Genomic DNA, 21,339 nt, shown 5'->3' with positions numbered 1-21,339 from the left:
TTTGCGTTGACGTGGATGACTGTGACAATGCACGTGCATGGCAGTGCACGTGAAGTGAATTTACATTAAGAAAGTTCTGGCCTCCAAAAAAATTCGACCCGTACGATTTTAAGGGTGTAGAAGAGCGTTTGACCTGTATGGCCGCGTTGTTACAAAATATAGATTACCGATTCTAAAGATTCTCAGTAGACAGTTGACCACAGCTATAAACTGTGGTTCATCGATCAGAGATAACAGCCGTTAAAAGAAGCAAATTAACGATTAATAAAACGGAAGAAGGTGTACTGTATTCGCTCACCGGTTACAATTATTTCCAACTACGAGACAAACGTGTGTATTCGCCTATTGACAATGTTTTTCTTTTTCTCTTTAAGAGGATCATTTATATATCGTGTGTACATTGATACGCAAAGTTTGCGTTTTTTTTTTATCGATACGATTGGGTCTTCCAAAGACACCAAACGATTAGAGAGCATTTGTACGATGTTCCGGAGAAGTACAACTTTCAAAGAAGGGAGATACTAGTTGGAAGAAAATTTCATTTCGCACAAAAGTAAATCTATACGATATTCGTTTGTCCTTATGTCATTATTTCTCCATTTAATCTCCAACGTTATACTTTACTGCCAAACGCTAATAAAATCGTGATATTCATTCAAACTATATCTGTTCATTTACTACCATCCCATTGAGAGAACCGTTAATTACCCGATGCTTTTCTGTCGAGCAACGATCAATGGAAAGAGCGGAGCATTCAGTAACAGCGTCGCAATTATTACGTTTACTATCCTGCTGCGTTATTACGTTCTCAGATGCGCTATTCGTCGTTACAAATGCATTAGCGTGTTTACCGTTGCTTAACGTCTCCACATCCTCGGGTATTCCAGGCAAAGCTAAAAATCTTTGTCTAGCTTTTAGTCGATGTTGGATTTGCGAACCTGTCTGAGACGCGACTATTTTATTTCCCTTCAATCGTTTGAAGATCGTGAAAGGACGCAGATATTCGTGTCTCGAGTTTCCCGAACTTTTCAGTCGGCTTCTTATCAATATGTTTCTACGTGTATGATATGGTCGTTTGAAACCGTTTCTCGATAATTCTCGAGATTGGCCGCTAACAGAACCCCCGATCAGCAGATAATCGTTCTTTTCTCTGTCCACGATTATCGAATGTCTCGTTTCGTGCACGTTAATACACTGTTCGCCAACGGAAACACGATTTCCGCCGGAAACATCGTGCTCACCATCGTTGTAAGCGTTCGTATTCGGCGGAAGTGCAATCCAATTGTTTTTCTGCGATTTTAGCCTTTTATTTTTTGCGTCGTCTCGATTCGAATTTAAATTATCTTCGTCGCGAGTATCGTTGAACGATTTGTTGAGATGGAAATTGGAGAGGACGCCTTGGAAATTCGCTATATTGCCGAGCAACGAGTTCAAGGAAACAAACCGACTTTCCATCATGGAATATATCACGGAGACAATGCCATTTTCCATTTTCGAATTGCAATGATAAGAGCTACTTCTATCGCAAACGATCCTCGAGCAATTTGACTCGATCTCTTTTCCACGAAGTAGATTTTCCGAGATCTCGGCTGTTGTTCCTGCTGCGTTTGAATATGTATGCTTCAGCGGTGGAAAGCGTTTCAGCCCATTTGTCATTTTCTCGCCTACGGATCATATTGGTCGCTTGTATTTTGTAACGTTTGCGCGTTACTCCAAGTATACCCAATACCGAAACTGTACTATCCGAACTAAATAAAAAGCATTGCTTTTTTATAATTTCCTATCGTTCTCTGATCGATTCAATGATATTCACCGAGTGTTCTCTCCTTTTTAATTAAAATGTCGAGATATTTGAAGTTGCTCGTATTTCGTATTTTTCAAGCAAAGACACACATCGTACGGTCTGTTTGCGAGGTAACGAGAAAATATTTTAAATTGAATAAAGAAAAACAAAGGCAGCATAAACAGGCAATAAGATATTTCTTGGCTGTTTTCAGATAGTAGATGGGATAATTTATCTAAGGTATCAAGGTGTTATAATATTACCATAATTACGTATTTACTCACCATTCATTCGACGACTCTTTGGGAACATCTTTTCCTCGAGTGTATTCTTTTCAATGTCATCGTTGGTTTCGGTGCTCGTAGGAACCATCGATACTAATTCACGTTGTTCGTCGCTGCGTGTCATAGAAGAATGTTCTTTCTTTGAAAGAAGATATCTATCATCCTCGTCATTCTCATTTTCTTTGTCGACGCTCTTCGAGAAATCACGTTCTATGTGTCTTTCATTCGCATCGTTCCACCCCCGGAAATCTACAAATTGTTTATTATATTTAACACGAGTCATCATGGAGACGATCTGTATATTTTTCCTTTTTCTATCTTTTTTCCGCGATTCAGAATCGATCTCGTTTTTATTTGAAACGCATTCAAGTTTCTTTCGTTGTTTATTTCGGCTCACTGGCTTCGCTATAACGGTGTAGTTCAACGTTTTATACAAATCAGAAGACGACTTTCGGGACGGTTGCCTGTTCGCAACCGTCTGATTTACAGTTTCTCGGTGTATCGGGACGTTCTCAGCGATCGGTTCCTCTTTAAACGCTCTGTCATTTTCTTTTTCGATCGCAGTTTCTTTTGACGAAGACGTAACACCCAGCGATTCGATGTTGTCAGGCATTCGAACGATTTCTTTCTTAGTTACGAGGACGTAATCCTTAGGTTCTGCTTTTACTTTCGCGTCTGATTCCCAGACTACCGCCTCCTTTTTTGGTTCTACACCAGCTGTCGTCGTAGAACGCTTCTGATCGCTTTCGCCCTCTTCCGCTGGTTCTTCCTTAATGTCTTTGTAATTAGAATCTATCATTCTTTCTATACTTTCGGTCTCCTGTTTTATTGGAAAGCCTGCATCAACGGAAGCTTCTATCCCTTCGGAGTTTTCTTCGATATCTGTCTTTCTCAAAGTACCGGTTTCTATCCCGACGCCCACCTTCTCTTCAACATCCGTATCGCTTTCACGCTCCTTCTTAATACTCGCTTTTCCACCATCGAACGTCTTACTTTTCGTATCCTCGTCATCATCGTCAATCGTAATTATCTCAAACTCTTTACCGTCGACGCCAATCTCCTTGATACGAAACTCTATCACAGAATCTTCTTCTTCGTCTCTCGACTCACGCCCTTCTCCTTTCGCTTCTTCTCCTTCGTTCTCCGCGTAATCCTCGCCGGAAACCTGCTTCATTTTCTCAACAATACGCGATGCAAGTTTGAACAAGGACACGCCTCTCGAACAGCAGGCGCTACTTACGATCACGTTTCCATGCCGATCGATTCTTAAGCCAAGTTTTTTTTTATCCTCATCGAGACTCTCTTGCGAGGAACTTTCTTCGCAGCTACAAGTGTCCTCGCTGGATTTTGATTCCACTCTGTTTTCCTTCGAACGAACAACGCGATCTTCGCCCGTTTCCGCGTCTCTGCACGTGGTCGTTCCATTCTCAGACGTAGCAACGGCCTTATCTTCTTCCTTCCACTGGACAGTTCTCTGTGCAGGCTCGTGAGGCTTCAACGCGAGCCTCCTCGGATTTCGTGCAAACGGATCTGGCGAGTCCGACATTCTTCCCTGCACATAAGGCTCGAACAGTCCCGTCTGCGCGAAGCCAAACGCGCACGTAGATTCAGAAAACTGTCGGATAATCCTGGAAGTGAGAGTCGGACCGGGTACCGAGATGTCTCTTCTCCTGTCGAACTCCGTCTCCACTTGGCGAATTTTCGCTTGAACGTTGTTCAGACGACACTCGGCGATCACCTTCTGAGAATGGTAAGGCGAGAAGTTGACGTTCACCCTCTCGTCGCATTCTTTTTGCCGCAAAGCTGCTAACAGTTGACGCAGCTCGGCGTTCGTCTTCATCGACAGCACGGTTGGATCTATGGGGCCGCTAGTCTCTACCTGGAAACACAAACAGTGGCGAATGATATTCCTCGTGCGCCTGTGAGCGAACGTGTTTTCGTAATATTCACGTTCTGTTCGAAAATTACGAGCGAAGTGTGGGTAGACAGAGAGTGGGTTAAGTGACGTGAAAAACGGAGCGTCATCGGGTTAATTTTGGCTTTCGGGAAAGCGAGGTTCGAACGAGGAATCGAAGCAACGGAGAAACGTCTTCTCAGATTTATCGAATTTCTTTTCGGGTTCATCGAATGAGAGACGAGCTTCGATCGAACCTGTACATTTTCGACGAAACCCTGAATTCACTTTCTTACGACTGTGAGATGATTTGGAATCGTTTCTACGAGTCGCTAACACGACTTTCGATTCTTGGGACAATTTTAATTGACCTGCAGCGATTTGCTTTGCGATCTCGTTCCAGCGACCTCGCGCTTTATATTTTACACGACCGTGTCGTTGAGTCGACCATCGATGGTTTTAACGTTCAATGTGACTTTGACCTTTGCGTGCTTTTAAATCATTTATAGAAGGCTCCGAGCGAGTTAGGTCTATACGATTTGAATTCTCCCGATACATTCGTGAAATAGGGTCGTTGCAATGAACTGGATATATCCTTGCAAAATTTAATCACGAAAGAATCGTTAAACACTAGTACGGATAGAAAGTAGAAGAAGAAATTGGGACAAACGAGTTTGCAAACAAACGAATGGACTTGCGATCTCACTTACTATCCCGAGAAAGTTAAGGAAGATTAATAAAAAATTCAGAAGGACAGCGTTGAAGCACGAGACGAAGATGCTCACCTCGAATCCAAATCCTTGACACTCCGTCACCTTTTTATTAATCAAATTCTCCACCTGCGCCTTCAAGACGTTCACCTTGAGTTGCAGCAACGTAAGCAGCGGAATAATATTCACCGGAGGATTGGTAGTCATGTGAAGGTTGATGAGCGCGTTCGCATGCTGCGAGTTTCTGCACTCGGCCAGCAGCTGCTCTTTGTTCAGCGTCTCCAAGCACTTGATCGCCTTATCCATCGTGTCCTCCGTGCTACTGGTTATATTCGATCCAGGTATTTTTCGTAAAATTAGCCTAGTAACAGCGCAAGAAATAATTCCTGGCAGCGAGAGAAATTGCGACGCCAACGCCTGCAAACTTATGGAAACTGGACAATCTCGTTTCGAGCAAATTGTATCGCCGTTCGTAGCCGTGCAACGATGCTCCTCTTGTTCGTGAACGTCGCAGCAACATCCCACGGCATATTCCTTGCCATCCAAGCCGCGTTGCTTCCTCTGACAGCACGAGAAGCAACCGCGAGAACCGTCTTTGCCTCGAGTTTGAACTCCGAATGGCTCCAACACCGGCATAGGCACCGGATAAGGATAGAACGAGGGTGGACAGTGGAAGGACGCGAAGGGATTCACATTCGTCGACTGTCCTGTGCTGTGCTGCGCTACGCCTTCGTTTAAATTGCTTGCACCGGTTTGTCGATGACAACCACCTGGCAGGATAAATATCGGGGCTGCGCTACTAACGCAGCTACGAATCTGGTCGAGGATGTTTTGAGGCAGGCTACCGTAGTTGGCTTGAGTTTGCACAGGGGCTGGTTGAAACGACAATGGGTACGTGTTTCTTGGAGGTTGCAGATTTGGCTGGTACTGGTGATTCGCCAGGAATACGTCCGCTTGATGGAGTTGGTAGAACGGCTTGAAGGGATCTGTATTGATAATTTGTCGAGTTAACGGACGAACCGTGTCCTTTTGCATCGTTTAGTATAAAAGAATCGTACGGTTGAGCGCTAGAATGCCGCAGTTCACGGATAAATATTTTTTTCTTCGGTTATTATACCGGGTGTCCTATCCAACTTGGTAATCTCAAATATCTCACTTACGATCGACGATAGGGAAAAATATCAGAGGAAGAAGTTAATAATTTGATTTCGCTGTTTAAATACGATGGTAAGCGCGAAATTATTCTCACTTCAATATTATTCTAAAGATCATATTTTTCGATGTTTACAGGATCATCGACGTTTTTCTTAGATAGGATTATGTGCGTAGTTTTATCATCGCGGCGTTAGACACTCGGAAATTTAGATCAGAATTAAGCGCAGTAATTAATTTATCGTATAATCTAGCAGTGTCGCATAAATTCTTCTATATGTCGTAGACGGTTTTATGGCAACTGCACCGTATGCAAAAAATGTTTACCTTCGTAATACCTGGAGATGCTCACGTGCTTTTGGTAATACAATTGTAGGTATACGAACACGTGATGTTTAAACATACGGTTAACACACGTTACGCAGAAAATATTTTTGTTTGTCAGGAGAGGACTGATTTAGCTTAACACGAATTTAAACAAGTGTTCTCTTTGTATAACGTATATATATATGTATATATCTTAAAATTCATGGTTTGAAATATTCTTATCTCGTGGATAAACCAAAGGAATTGTTTGTAAGAATCTGTTTTTAAAAACAAGCTATCGGTGAAATAAAGCTTAATACTTCGTAGTTTGAACGTTTTAATGACTTCGTTAAGGTCTTTGGCTGTACTAAAGAAGATTGAAATTATCGTGGGAAGCACGAAGAAACACTTTTTGTCTGTGAAAATATCGAGAATGGCTACATCGTCGCAGCAATGCTCGGGAATATTCGTTCACGGTGGATTGAAAATCGTGCCGCGATCCTAAAGGTGTTTTATATAAAAATGTGGATCGGAACTGCGAAACGAAATTCCTTTATAGGACTTTATTTTAGGAACAATCGATTCTGAAATGAGCTGTATCGTAATTTTCGCGGTAGAATTCTATTAAGGTAAAATCCACCATGCTCGATAAACTCTCGACTCGTTTTTTATTTAACGTGAAATTTCGCGTGCAATTTTTACTGTATATTCAATTTTCAACTCGCGTTATATATAGAAGGTAATTTAGTCATTCAAAATAGAAGAACGAAAATATAATGCGAATAATAATTTAGCTTTATGCGTTAGGACTCGATCGATATAACATAAATTTTGCGCGCGCAACATTTTTCCAAAGGTTATTCATACTTTTTTAAAATCTAACATTTTTTTACGCTCACAGCGTAACCTAATACGAAGATCACAGGCGAAAAATGTGACAAGTACATTTTTGCTTATTTTTTTTGAATTTCGTATCACTCGGTGGCAAAAAAAAAAAAAGAAGAGTATTTTGATACAATATAGTCGAAGAAGGAAATAAATTCGACGATATAAGCTTTCGACGGTAGCCGATAAATTCACAAAGTTTTTCAGGAAACGAGTAACACTCGTTTGTCTAGTAGCTGTGTTAGTTTCATTTGATACAAAATGATATTAACGATATTTTTTAAACGAACACGAGGACGACAAAAGCACGTTAAAATCAAAGACAAAAGCAGTTGGTGCGTGGAGTTGACTGAGAATATGTGAAATTCTTGTATAAAGGAAACGCGACTAGGTATTTCCTGATCACTTGTGACCATCGTACCACACGAAACGAAATTTTTCTATTTGAATTCTCCGAGGAACTCGATTTTGAAAAATCGTCAAGCTTGACCAACAATAAGAACTACCCGTAAGAGAGGATGTACCTACTTTGAAAATATTGGAAATCTCAGGGAAAGAAATAAAAAATAATTGAATAAAACGACAGGAATAATAGAGGAAAGTTGACGAAAAATATAGAAATCAGGAAGAGATTGGAAATGCGAGTCTAGTTATTTTTACGACGTAGCGCAATCTTTTTCTCCGTTCTTCTCTTTTATTTTACATTTTCCATTTACTTTTCTACCAAATATCGTTCCATGTTTTCTACAATCGTCGCAACCGCACGCACACACCGGCCTACATCCGAAACGTATCATATTAATCGAAGTATCCGAGATCCTCACGAATTAGGAAAACAAGTACGCGATGGACTCGTTACCTAAAAAAAAACTCTCCTTTTAAACGACTACACCCGTTGCATTAGAAATTTGTAACGTTTATCGAAATATCATCGGAAATCTGCCAACTTTCATGATAAAAGAAACTAACCAAATGAACGTCTTATCTTGAGTGGCTACATCGTTGTACATATTGGAAATTTATAATATGTACCAAACCAACATCGTCCAAAATTCTCCCAAATGATAAAAAACGAAATTAATGAACTCGTAACAAAAAAAAAACCCTTGGAAAAGCTTAAATGACCACCGTACCAACTCTGTATCCACGATCGACGCGTTAAATACTACGAAATCACTACCACCGAATTGCAACGAAAAACCTTCATTAGGTTCTCAAAGCGTTTCATTAAACCGAATCCGTTCGACCGTGATCCTCGATCCGAGAAGCAATATTTACCAGTGAAATCCCAGCTTTGTCGATAATCGATACACGCACTATATATATATACATACATACGTTTATATATATATACATACACGTACATACGATGGTACGAACTGTTAATAAGTCTTGCAACACTAGCGAAATACCTTGCGGATTGGTTGGATAAGCAACGGAAGGAGCGGTTTGCATTTGTTGGGTGACCGTTTGCGGTTGTTGGTACGTTATCGGGAAATTCTGGCTCGTCTGTTGTATCGGTACGTTCTGGCTTGGCATAATCAACGATACGAACGGCAGATGCTGAGGTAAATTAATCATGAAGAGGCAGGTTAAGTCCTTTGAATTCGGTCTTTTTCAGAGATTTTTCGCGGCGTTGTTTACGATCGTTCAACGGAAGTGGTTGGTTTTGCTGTTGGATGGCGAGTTTCGTTGCGGTCCTGTCACATGGAATTTTGAATTACGGCAGCCTGAAGGGATTGTCGGATTTGGTATTGGTTTACGGGTGACGTTTGCACCGTTGGCAGATTCCACTTTGTCGTGGCATGAAGTTGTAGCGATAACGATTCGTATCATTCTTCGACTTGTTGCGAGTCGTTCGAACCGTTTTCGTACGGATAATCTATTTGTCATTTGCGTTACGTTCCCAGTACGATGGATTTAAGTAGATTTATTTGTTTTCGTACGAATTTTTAAAGGAGCGACACTTTTCTAGTGGAAAAATCGCGAACGTGATCCTCGAAGGATGTTATTAGATATCAGAATATGCATGTGCTTCGTTTAAACAAAAATTACATCTTTATAAGATGTAAGATTTCTATGAATAACTGTACGAAAAAGTATTTTATATAAGATTGGCTAGGAATTTACGTAATAATCGTTGCATCGTACGTGATAACTTTCATACTCTGTTACTAGACGACAAGTGGCATAAAATTTTACGAACACGAAGTTAAGGAACTTCGGCTTTCTCGTTTGGATTCTAATTTGTGGGCAAGCGTATTACGCGTTTACTTCGCGAATCGAGCTCTGAACCGAAAAATTGTATCCAAATTACTTTAACTTTGAAACTGAGCTTGTTAAACTTTCCACACTTTTTACATTTCCGGAAGAAATACGAAGATTAAACTCGGTTCTATCGAAGATGTAATCCTTTAATTAAAATATCGAGAAATTTTTAATAAATACGTAAGAGTCTGTTGCTCGCGTTGAGAAATTCGCAGCTGCAGCTTCGTCCCCGTCGAAAAGGCAAAGATAGAAAGCAGATCAGAAATGAAAAAATTTCAGAATTTCTTGGTATTCGAGCTTTTTATAGCTTCCACGTCAAGGTACGCGCGCTTTTCTATTTCGATCGGATTATCAAACGAATCCGCTCAAAATTTGCAATAATATCAAGTATCCGCGAGAATCGAGTATCCACGAATCCTGGGAAAGTTCAAATTATTTCATCTGGTATTAAAATGAGCCAGCGAGTAAAACTTTTAAAGAACAAAGGACGAACTCCGTTTAGTTCGGGATTTACCAAAGTAATCACGTTAGAATTAAAATCACTTGTTGGAGCTTTCTCGTAGCATCGTTACGCTGCAAAGACCCTGTGAAATTCAACGAATCACCGTCTAAAAGATTTCCTTATTATTATAATTGCCCTATTCCTGTCACTCGTTATCTAATTTTCTATCTTGGCTCGCAAACCGCCGATATCGATCTCGTCGAATTAATTCGAACGACCAATCGATTCGGCATGTTCTCTGTCGTGTAAATTTTTCTATCATCGAATCGAGCAAACTAGCTTCAAAATTCGAACGTCGTCGTGTACGTCATTTTATATTTATCGTCTCTTGTTATAACGATATTCGCTAATTTTATACAGGGTGGTTGGTAACTGGTGGTACAAGCGGAAATGGGGTGATTCTACGCGAAAAAAGAAGTGGAAAATATAGAATAAAAATTGTTCGTTTGAGGCTTTGTTTTCGAGAAAATCGACTTTGAATTTTCGCTCGGTACGCGTGCACTTTATCGCGTCTCGTTATAAACGAGATCTCACTGTAGATTTTTAAAAAAATTAAAAAGAAAAATTAAAAAAATCACCTCCTTTCCGCTTGTACCACCAGTTACCAACCACCCTGTATTTTCCCAAATTAACGTTTCACGTTACGGATTAACATTTCTTGCCATTTACCGCGGCAATTCTGAGATCACCTTTTTCGTATACATAAAGTCAACAAGTACATAAATTATTTCTACTGGAGAATTGTTTAAAACTCGCGATATAAACTATGATGCCCGTCCTCGAGACGCGAGATTAGTATGCAAATGAAAGAAAAAAGAGAAAAACGTATTATCACCTCGTTCGAAACAGCGAAATTGACCTTCGTATCTTCTCTACATGTTTACTTGACAGGAAGAATATTAATTATTTGCTATCTATTAACGTCGCGTTTATATCCTCCTTGAAACCAAGCGAAAAAAACTGCCAAGCTTAAACATCTTTTTAGATACTTCGTTTTATAATTTACCAGCAATTACACAACGTGTAATACAGTCTTGTTTTTTAACAGTAGATACAAAAGAGAGATAATACGCTAGAATTACTTTACGTTCATTCTCGCGTCAAACGAATTGGTGAACACGATACGTTCGAGCTATTGAAAATGCGCGCGAAGTAGCTAAATCGATCTCCGTTCGTTGCCGAGTATCATGGAGTACGTGACGTCATTGGAAGATAAGAGTTTCATTATCTCGGTTGCGCGTTGCGAGGGGAATCGGCACGCGTAACAATTTCCTACGATACTTTCAGAGTTTCACCGGCTGGCTACTTGCGGCCGACTCGTTGCCACGCGTGCATCGATCTTACCGAATGTCGAATGCCGATATCAACAACGCCTTATCTGTCTCTTATTTGTCACGCATTTCGTATCCATAGGCTGTGAGATAGCCGAGAATCTTGGACTGTTCATCGTCGATCGTAGTTATCGTTGTTGTTCGCGTGACAATCGTTCTTAGAATAACAATCTCGTCGAACCTATCCAGAAGTGTTGTTTTCAGTTATTATACCAGAATCAGAATTGTGGAAACTGAGTCATCGAAATCGAACTATATAGTGCATCCGCCACGATATTCCCACAATTATTCGCTACACGTGCTTCGATTCTACAAGATTCCTACGTTATTGGCGACGTACGAGGAAAGTTATCGTACATGTAAGTTGTTCGATAAGTATAGAGGAAAGACGGCGGCCATTATATCGTGGATTAAGAACGTAGGCGGTCAGTTTGAACTTTAATTGCTCAGCTTGTTAATAATCGGTGTAAAAACTGGTGACGATATTGTTCGGAGCATGAAGTCCCACGAGGTTTGGGAGCGAAGCTTCGCCTTCATCGAAAAGGAATTGCTGCCGGAAATGGTGCAAGATCGTTGCTTCTGCGAGCCGAATTCCAGGGAATTCGTTGAGTTCGACTCGGCAACGATTCGTCTCGACGAGCTGAGTCGAAGCAGCGAGATTTATCGCGTGACGATCGTGGTCAGGTTCTCCGGCGAGCCACGCAGCTTCCCGCTGTTACTGAAACTGCTTCCCGAGGAAGAGGCAGAGCACAAGAGTCCGACAGCGTTCGATGCTTACCAAAACGAAGAAATGTTCTACTCGAAGATGACGCTCAAGTATGGAACCGATTTGGTTCCAAAGTGTTACCTGTCGGATTTAGGTCGTTACGGAAGACCGGTGATCGTTCTCGAGGATTTGGAGGAAGCTGGTTACACGCAGGTGGACGGTGAATTGGACGAGGAACACTTGAAATTGTGCGTGCAAGTTCTGGCCAAGTTTCACGCCAGAGGGTTGAGATTGAAAGCGACAGAACCGCAGGTCTTCAGGGAATTCGAGGCGAAATTGCTTGAAATTTCTCTCACGGAAGAGACTATGTTGCATTACGAGAAGAGATCGACTAGGTAATTTCTTGATCCTTTCTTGCTAATAAGATGCGACGATGATTATTAGACCGCGGATTTTATCAATTAATGGCAGGTTTTAAGATGAAAAGATATGTGGGACACGACAGACAAGAATAATTGATATAATAAATAATAAAATGATAAATGATAAAATATTCAAGATAAAGTATCTACGTTCTATATCTTGAATCGTGTTTCGAAAAATATAAAATTATGAAAAAATCCGCAAGATAATAAATTATGACGAACCGTGTAAAGATCGTAAGACAAAGGTTTCGTTTGACAGAATTTCGGATACATGTGCCGATAGAAATGTACTTACGATATGATAACGAAGATAACAATGGTCTGTATATGAATGCTAGGAAAAGGCTCGATTTTCAAAACGCATTGATTGCGATTTCGCGTTGTGTCGATTACTCAAGTCGAAGATTAGGATCTACGTAACTTTGTGAAAGTAACGAGTACGTGTTTCTCAAAATCATACGATCTACCGTTTTTTTTTTTTTTTTTTTTTTTTTTTTTTATGACGTAAGGTAGTTAGAAAACGTAAACAGTAGGACGAGGAGAAACAGTAAAAAAAGGGGGGAATATGTAACACAGAATTTTCTTAATTCTGGTTAAGCATTGGTAATTGTACTTAACAATTGTAATTATGGATTGAACAAGTAGCATTCCTTTTTCTTTTGCCGAATGTGCTATAATCGAATAAAATTAGTGCTACGACCTATGGATCGCGTATGAATTCTGTGGCGGGATTTAACAAACTCTTAATCGATACTCTTGATGAAGCCATTTAAGCGTACTATAATAACGGTACTGTAGGTATAATAATTATTTCTTTAAATAGTAGTTTGAAAATAATGTGGAAACTAATTTTTTTTCAAAATGCCAGTACACATTTGTTAATAGGAAGACGTCAAGTATAAGAAAATGTAATCAATGACCGGATGGATACGTTATAATAACACCGAATCTTGGAATATAGCTTTCAACTTAAATTTCCCTTGGATGAATTTTCGTTCGTGATACTGATAAAAGGGTTGATAAATCTAACCGATGGAAGAATTGTATCGTATCGAACGTGCGATAGTTTCGTCGTTGAGAGATACAGAGTAGGTATCTGACCGGTAATATTGACGTTATCGATGTTACTGGCAATAAAATAGCAACTTCGGTATAGGCGCAATAATCGGTACGCAATTGAAGCGGACAGAATGCAAAATTGATCGAGTTTCCAGTATCAAGAGATTGACGCGAATCAATTAATTGCCAGTTTGTTAGAAAATCTGAGCGCAGCTACGTCCTCGCCGTTCTATGTTGAAACATATTATTATAATAGATTCGCCGATAATGGTTTTCACGCCTAATCACGTGCAACCATATTTCTCGAAATTTTCGTTTCTTTCGTCTAACATGAGAAAAAGTGGAACAGCAACAAGATGAATCTTAACAAAGTTCATTCTTCGCAGAAAACATCGTGCAAGTTCGATTATTGTTTTCAGTCGGTTTGATTATTATATCAATAATATTTATTAATAATATGTATAATTAATAATAATATATATATCAGTATATCAAAATATTATACGCTACGTGTACGCTGATTTCAGAATGCTGGATATTCTCGAGACGATGCCGAACTCTGGGTTCGTAGAGAGGATAAAACATAGATTAAACAAGAGACCAATGGAAATAGTGAAAGCCATCGCGACGGGGGTGAACGACGTCTCTACAATATGCCACGGCCATTTTTCACACGATAATCTACTGTTCAAATACCAGAACGGGAAACCGATCGACGCGAAGATGATCGACTGGCAAACAATGAGATATTGTTCGCCGGCTGTCGATCTCGGGCCCATTCTACTGTATAACGTGACACATGAAAATGGGCCGTCGGAGGTGCAGAAAATTTTGACGCTGTACATCGACACCGTCAGATCTGAATATCCAGAGGTAGACAGTGAACGTTTGAGAGAAGATGTGGTCGACAAGTTCCTCTTTGCTTGCGTCGTACTGTCAATTTTAGACCACATTACCGACGACGAACTTACTCGAGTTTTGTTATTGCTAGAACAGTTGGACAATTTCGATGAAAAGCAGAAATAGTTTTGTTAATCCACCAGCCACAGGTTTTCTCAAAATCACGCTTCACTTGGTATTATTAGGCTGATATTTGTGTTGATATTTATAGAAATCAAAGTGTTTTAACAACTATAAGGAGGTAGGTTTCGTATTTAAAAGCGCAAAAGTTTATTATTACGAACATCGATAGAGGATGAAAATATAGCACGTTTGGAGAACTACTTGATTTTTGCTTGCTCTTTGTTGGTTCAATCAGGTTACTGAAAAGTGCAGCTGCCTTTTTTATTACGTTATTCGAGCATTGGAAACCAACGTTTCCCAGCGAAACGTGTGCCTTTCGCTGATTAATCATTAAAACATCGGAACACGTCATTTTAGCCTATTTTGTTGTGTACATAAATATGCTATCAAGCGTTCTAACTAGGCCGTATGCAATATTGCGTAAAAGTCTTACATCATCTAGGTTACTGGTTTTATGGTGGCAACTAAATATACTTGTAGGAAAATTTCCACGTGATTTTATATAAGAACAAACCTTTAGATGTTTTCTTCGTGGTGCTGTTCGTTTATGATTTCTTCCGATTCGAAAATTTCTTGAAATTATCTGTATTGATCGTTTAAAATGTGCTAGAAGAGGAAGCAATTTAGATACGTGATCAGTTTTGTAACGATATTAAATAGAATTAACGGAATTATAGCAGGTAAATAAGTGCGTTTAAAAATGACTCGAGATAACAAACGAAGGCCCGATAAAATACCAATTATCTGAAATTGATTGATACTTTCTGCGACGACTGCTATTTATTGGATATAGTGTTTCCTATATGACCGAAGACTGTTATACGAACGAATAGATCGAGTTTAGTAAAAGAAATCGCTTGTGGCTGGAAGTTTAATGTCTTTCTATCTTTAACGCGCCATATTTCTTTTCTTCCTTTTAGTAGATCTTCTTTTTTGATAAAAGACGTTTTGTAACAAACGAATATTTTAGTCACTAATTGCGGCTAATAAAACTAATTGTCCTTTTCACTCCGATATATCGATGAATTTAAGATCGTACAGCTTGTTACCGATAATTTGCAAGGAATGTGATTGCAATTTTAGACTCAGAGATAATGACGATATTTCTAATATATTATCAGTAGAAATTACGCAGAAAACAATATCTTTAAGACTCCTGAGTCATTGGTCCGGATAATGATAATTCGTAGATAGCGACTGTTTTGAATTTGTAAATCATTAACTTCCGCCTTTGATCTCATAATTTATCATAATTTAATAAGCGTAATCGCAGTAAAATTCAATTCACGGTGTAAGACTTTATGGATTTATCATTTACATATCGACTTTATCGTTTCTCCGATTGAGTCGCTTCTTTCGTTGTTTTCTTTTTCTTGTTTTTTTTTTTTTTGTATTTTATAAAGATAATAAATCAGCCATTGATTTGAAAAGTAAATTATCTCTTTTGTTACCGATTTTTACGATAATCGTAACAACATAAAAGGACTATTAACACGATGTTTCACCAATTCCCTACTGTCGTTTTTCTCTCCTAAAAAGCAAGCATTTTATTGAAAACAGTGGAGATTCTGTCGCAGCGATAACACGCGACAGTTACACGCCAAGCTTTTCATATTTTACCGAAGATTTAATATTTTCGAAATTATTATTTATATTTCTGATATTTCCTCTTTTCGCAGTGATAATATTTTTAAAAATGCTTATAAATTTCGGCTATTTCGCGCATGGCTATCGCATGGGCCTTTGCCATAGCGGCTATTGCCCCTAGCTGCTTTGACAACGTTCAAATGCATTCGAGTCATTGAATTTGATTTTTCAGCGCGTATAACCGAACGATGCTTTGATTCCCTCGTTTCATCGATGCTGGAAGATTAAAATGTAGATCACAGGAACCACCCTCTCGTTTCGTTCCTCTCCCCTTCTCTTTCGCTCTTCTGCCCTCTGTGTGCACTCCATCTACTCGCAGCTGTTACGACACACGGAACCGTATCGGCGTTGTTCTGTGAAATGTAACATTACTTTCGCCCCGAATAATGTTGCGGATGAAAAATGTACTTCGACCTCGCTCTGTTTCGGACACGGATTTATGTACTTACATACACCGAGCACCGCGCTTGCCACATTCGTTATCCAGGATCAAACGTTCCGTTTCCACTTTTTTTTTCTCCTTTCATGCATCGTTTCAGACTTATGTCGAGCTTTTGCGATCGATATCGATGGTTTACGGTGGTTTGCGAACCGAATTCTATCTATTTTAACGATATCGCAATCGAAATCAATTAACAATGTGAAAATATCAAGGATTTGGATGGGAAAAAAAGGCTGTAATTAGCCCGCGGATATTTATGCAAATTTATACCTTTACGAGCGCAGCTGTGAAAGTAGAATCTGAGCAGAAATTTGTTTTGCTCGCTTGATATCGTAACGAATCTTGATATACAGGGTGGTTGGTAACTGGTGGTACAAGTGGAAAGGGTGTGATTCTATGCGAAAAAAGTCGAAAATATAGAATAAACGTTTTTTTTTTATTTTTCTTTTTAATTTTTCCATCGAGACAACGATCTACAGTGAGATCCGTTATAACGAGACGCGATAAAGTGCACGCGTACCGAGCGAAAATTCAAAGTCGATTTTCTCGAAAACAAAGCCTCGAACGAAAAATTTTTATTCTATATTTTCGACTTCTTTTTTCGCGTAGAATCACCCCCTTTCCGCTTGTACCACCAATTACCATCCATCCTGTATATTTTAATATTCAATACGTCGTCGTCTACTATGTGTATTCCGTGTGTTTCTATACTTTCACGTTTGCCATAAATACATAAATATTCGCAGTCTATCTACAGCGCAGAGTAGGACTTGAATTTTTTGAACACCTTTTATTAGAATTTTCGTCATATTATTGAAACATTCTTTTTCTTTTTTAATTACTCGATTATCCGAACAATAATATGAAAGCTATATCACAGAGTGGTTTGAAGATAAGACGATAAGACGAGCGATGTAAGCGGCGAATAAATTGTTAGAAGAATTAAAGGGAATGTTTTCGTGAATAACGTTTAGAAACATTCGTAGCAACGGGAACAGTTATTAGATAGTACGAAAAGCGAAAGAAGACTAATCCAGCGGAGATACTGAGTTCGAGAAGGATTTATAATACTACATCGAAAGATCGATCAACGAGATAAGAGGAAAGATTAGAAAGCCAAGAAAAAAATGACCGAGATATACACATCTAATAACGTGCAATAAATTATCATTTTCTATATGAAAGGCACGTCGTAATTTCAGTTTGAAAAATTCCATTATTCGGTTTTTCTGTAATTAATTAATTCGGATAATCAATAATGTATTTTCAAGCGTAATTTCGATTACCTGATTTTCTTCGTACAACCCGATCTTCACCCATTAATCATCACGTTTATCTTTCTTGATAGATTTCTGAAGGCAGTAAAACGTTCACAGGTGAATATAGGTTAACCATATTTCGAAATATTGGTGGCATACTAACTCTTGGACGCTGTAATACATCGAAAGAGAATGAGGAATTCAGAATGATCGATTTACAATATAATTGTCTTCAAGATTTTCCGCATTTTTAGTACCATACATAAAAAAATACATAGTTATAACTTCTTATTGAAAATATAACAATATTGACAGTTACGTTCCGTACGATGATATTAAAAAAGACGTGTAATATCATACCTTTCAGATTCAATCTCTGCCAAAGGTGTAATTAACCTTGCTGCAGCTCCCGAATTCTTGTGTCTTGTTTTTATCTCAATAAACCAAGCGATTTTCGACCTTTGGAAACAAATCAAAGAGCGTAATTTATAATTACGCGAGAAATGACACCACCGTTCTTTCACATTTCTTGTAAACTTCATATTTCTTACGGTCGCTTTCGACGGTATCGTATTTGTCTAAGAAAACGTTAGAAAATTTCCCAAAAATTTGAGAAAAGAAAGAATCGTCGTCAGCATGAGATTACCTGTTTCCCTGTTTCAATCGTACGCTAATATACTTGAAGCATTAAAAAAAAAAAAAAAAAAAACTTTCTCCAGCCTGAAACGAAGGCAACATCGAGATACAAAGAATTCATGGAACGTAGCAGGATTAGGAAATATTTTAACGATAGAGAAACACGATCTCGATGAAAATTCGCACGATCGAATTTTCTTCAAAATACTCACGATCTAAACTTTAAATCTACGTATCCCCTTCAACCGGTGGCGCCTCTTCCACATTCGGTTCCTCCCCTGTAATTTCGATCGGTAGCGATGAAAGTTGAGGTTGTGGGTTAGGTTGGCGTTCAGATTGAGCTTGATTTCTTAGCGATCTACTAAACGTTCGTAGACGATCGCACGAGGCGGACAGGCAATAAATAGCGACCAGTATAAGAAGGAGAATAAAGGTGGAAATTATCATGCGACGAACGCCGCATCTTCCCTTCGCTGTGGCCTTTAGGATCGGCTTGCACGATGGTAAAAGGTCCTTCGCGGAGATGTAACACTCCACGGTTTGGCGAGAAGAACTGGTAGTGCCATTACAGTCGCAGAGTGCCTCCACTGCACGGAAACCCATTCGATATTGGGAATTTTGACGATTTGATTGCCGAGATGGGAGCTGTTTAATTGTGCACGCTGGATTTCGATCGCGGTCGACCATGAAAGTCGATCGTCTGATTTTATGCGTTCGTTGGCTTCCGTTTTAAGCTCGTTGTACACAAGCGACGGGGTGATCCGACTGGATTATGTTCTTAATGATACAATGCACACGAGTGTACGGTTTCTCTTGCACAATAATTTACCGATTAACGATATCAATAGGAGGTAGATATATTTATGGAGAATTTGACGGTGCAAAATCGAATAGAGTATGTAAGATATGAAAGTACAGTACTTATTGCGATATTTAGCAAGTAAATTGATTCTCTATCTATGTAGGTGCCATTGTTTAAATTAATGCATTCGTTGAAGCATGGATTTGCATAAATGTTCACAGTCTAAATATTGGTAAACCAGCGATTTATTGGTTGTAAGTTATAGATTTCTTTTTCACGATTTTATAACATTTCGTGAATAGGACGATCGTAATAAGTTACGTTTGCTTCGTTATCAAACTTTTTAATTTTATGTAAATATATTTATTAATACTGGTAACCCGTGACTCGTAAAATTTTAATAATAACGTTAATTCGATTGTCTATTTCTTTTATGGGGTGTTTGTTTTTTATTTAAGAGCTACATCGATACGAGTTCCTCGTTGCTTTTCTCCACCGAGTAAGGAAGCAATGGAATTCGTGTGTAAAGTTGTATTAATTTTGCGATAAAATTTGTAGCTTTTTCAAACACGTTTACGAATAATCCTGCATTTTTCTTACCGGAGCGATTTGAATATCCACGAAGAGACTGAGACATATTGTAATATGTCATCGAATAAATTACAATTAAAATTACGATTACATTATTATCTTGAATTGTTAGGTTATAGTTTTCTAGAAATAGATGGACAAAATAACGGAAAAGAGAAGGCTACTTTCTGAAAGCGTAAAAAGTTGAAAAATGATATAAATATTTATATTTGGCTTAATAATATTTGCATATCTACGAAATATTGTTTGGTGGACATTCGCGTCACATTTACCAGAAACTCTATGCATTTTAAGGAGCTAAAAATACGTCACACTTATTTCATATTAGCTCAACTATCAGAGTTCCGTTTACAAAATGTATCTCTTTCTCTGGAAGCAAGGCAGAAAAATAAAAAGTAAGATATTCCCGAAAATTTTCTAGAAATATAAATGATCGTTATAACGTATAGCTAGGATAAACGAACTTTCTATGTATTTTAAATATAAATAAGCTACATAAAGCGAGATGTATGCCAAGCACCAGGAAAGCGCAGAAGAGGTCCATTAATTATTCGGCTGGGAATATTCAAAGCGTTAATCAAAAATAACAAAATTACTGGAGTGTAAGTTGTCGTGTGTCAGGTCGGATACAACTCCAAATATAATATTCAATTTGTATTAATTCAATTTTAATTCAATTTTCTCTCATTTTCGTATCCTATATTTCCTTATTCTCACATAATAAATAATAAATTCATGTTAAAAGATTCAATTGGATTTCCTCAGCGTTCGGCTCGAATACCACGTTTCATTTCATTTCGAAAATTATTTGAAGAATTTAGATTCGCGATACAGTTCGAGTCGTTAATCGTGTCAAAAGATGTCGGTTGTCCATTCAAAATGTACCTGTTCAACGTAATCAGAAATAAGTATTTGGACGCCTGACATGCAAAAAGATGCAAGATCGCGTCGATTGAATTAGCGATATCGAGTGTCTGCCCCTGATGACTGCAATTTCGCCTTTCGTCGTTCTCACGACAAGAACAGAACGTTGATCGTCGTCGACGTTGGCCGCCGTTATCAACGTTACAAGGGACGAATGACGAGAGACAAGATCTATATTTTACGGTATCTGGAATTCGGAGAATCGCGGCTGTAGATCGGAATCGTTTGCGGTCGACCTGAATGGAGTTAGAACTTCCAGATTATGAACATAGTTGACGACTCCCTTACGGTTTATAGCTTTAACATTTGCCTAATTCCACCAAGCGAATCAGATATTTGCTTCCGGTTGACAGCGACTTAAACAATTACGCCGACATATCGGCGAGGATCATTTTCGAGGATTCATCTGGCGACGTTGCAATTAGTCGACCAATAAATTCATTAAGTGGCTCGCGAAAGTATCTCAATATATACCACGCGAAATTTTTACATGTATACTGTGTGTGTGTGTGTGTGTGTGTGTGTGTATTATGTAAAATATTTTGAAATTTTATCAGCACTGTAACGATGCACCAAAGTCACACGGCGATTATTGTAAATACATATTTCACATTCAAATTCATGTTTCATAAAACATGGTGGGAAATGCGAAAAGTATTTGCATCAAGTTTCGTTTCATGTGCGTGTAAGACGATTCGATATTTCTAAAA

The 21,339-nt window shown here is 38.8% G+C and overlaps 2 protein-coding genes across 2 annotated transcripts; one reads left to right on the top strand and one right to left on the bottom strand.

Moving 5' to 3' along the window:
• Positions 1 to 412: 412 nt before the first annotated feature.
• On the bottom strand, positions 413 to 6,323 carry LOC126878170 (uncharacterized). The gene is made up of 3 exons (XM_050640728.1): positions 4,747 to 6,323; positions 2,068 to 3,946; positions 413 to 1,664 (listed from the first exon to the last, which is right to left on the bottom strand). The coding sequence occupies exons 1-3, from the start codon at positions 5,704 to 5,706 to the stop codon at positions 661 to 663; spliced, it is 3,843 nt and encodes a 1,280-aa protein (XP_050496685.1). The 5' UTR covers positions 5,707 to 6,323; the 3' UTR covers positions 413 to 660.
• Positions 6,324 to 11,059: 4,736 nt separating this feature from the next.
• LOC126878137 (uncharacterized) lies at positions 11,060 to 18,360 on the top strand. The gene is made up of 2 exons (XM_050640665.1): positions 11,060 to 12,216; positions 13,833 to 18,360. Exons 1-2 carry the CDS (start codon positions 11,612 to 11,614, stop codon positions 14,329 to 14,331), a joined length of 1,104 nt encoding a protein of 367 aa, XP_050496622.1. The 5' UTR covers positions 11,060 to 11,611; the 3' UTR covers positions 14,332 to 18,360.
• The last annotated feature ends 2,979 nt before the right edge of the window (positions 18,361 to 21,339 follow it).

Source organism: Bombus huntii, chromosome 2 (genome assembly GCF_024542735.1).
Source record: "Bombus huntii isolate Logan2020A chromosome 2, iyBomHunt1.1, whole genome shotgun sequence".
Lineage (NCBI taxonomy): Eukaryota > Metazoa > Arthropoda > Insecta > Hymenoptera > Apidae > Bombus > Bombus huntii.
The sequence above is the reverse complement of the archived record's forward strand: the minus strand, read 5'-3'. Positions and strand labels throughout refer to the sequence as shown.

What these genes read in the sequence shown, in the direction of transcription:
- LOC126878137 (XM_050640665.1), top strand. Translation starts at nt 11,612, where the DNA reads ATGAAGTCCCACGAGGTTTGGGAGCGAAGCTTCGCCTTCATCGAAAAG. An exon ending in TACGAGAAGAGATCGACTAG is followed by an intron (nt 12,217 to 13,832) that starts GTAATTTCTTGA and finishes CGCTGATTTCAG; the next exon opens with AATGCTGGATATTCTCGAGA.
- LOC126878170 (XM_050640728.1), bottom strand. Translation starts at nt 5,706, where the DNA reads ATGCAAAAGGACACGGTTCGTCCGTTAACTCGACAAATTATCAATACA. An exon ending in GTCAAGGATTTGGATTCGAG is followed by an intron (nt 3,947 to 4,746) that starts GTGAGCATCTTC and finishes TTGTGTTTCCAG; the next exon opens with GTAGAGACTAGCGGCCCCAT. An exon ending in AAAGAGTCGTCGAATGAATG is followed by an intron (nt 1,665 to 2,067) that starts GTGAGTAAATAC and finishes TATGATCCGTAG; the next exon opens with GCGAGAAAATGACAAATGGG.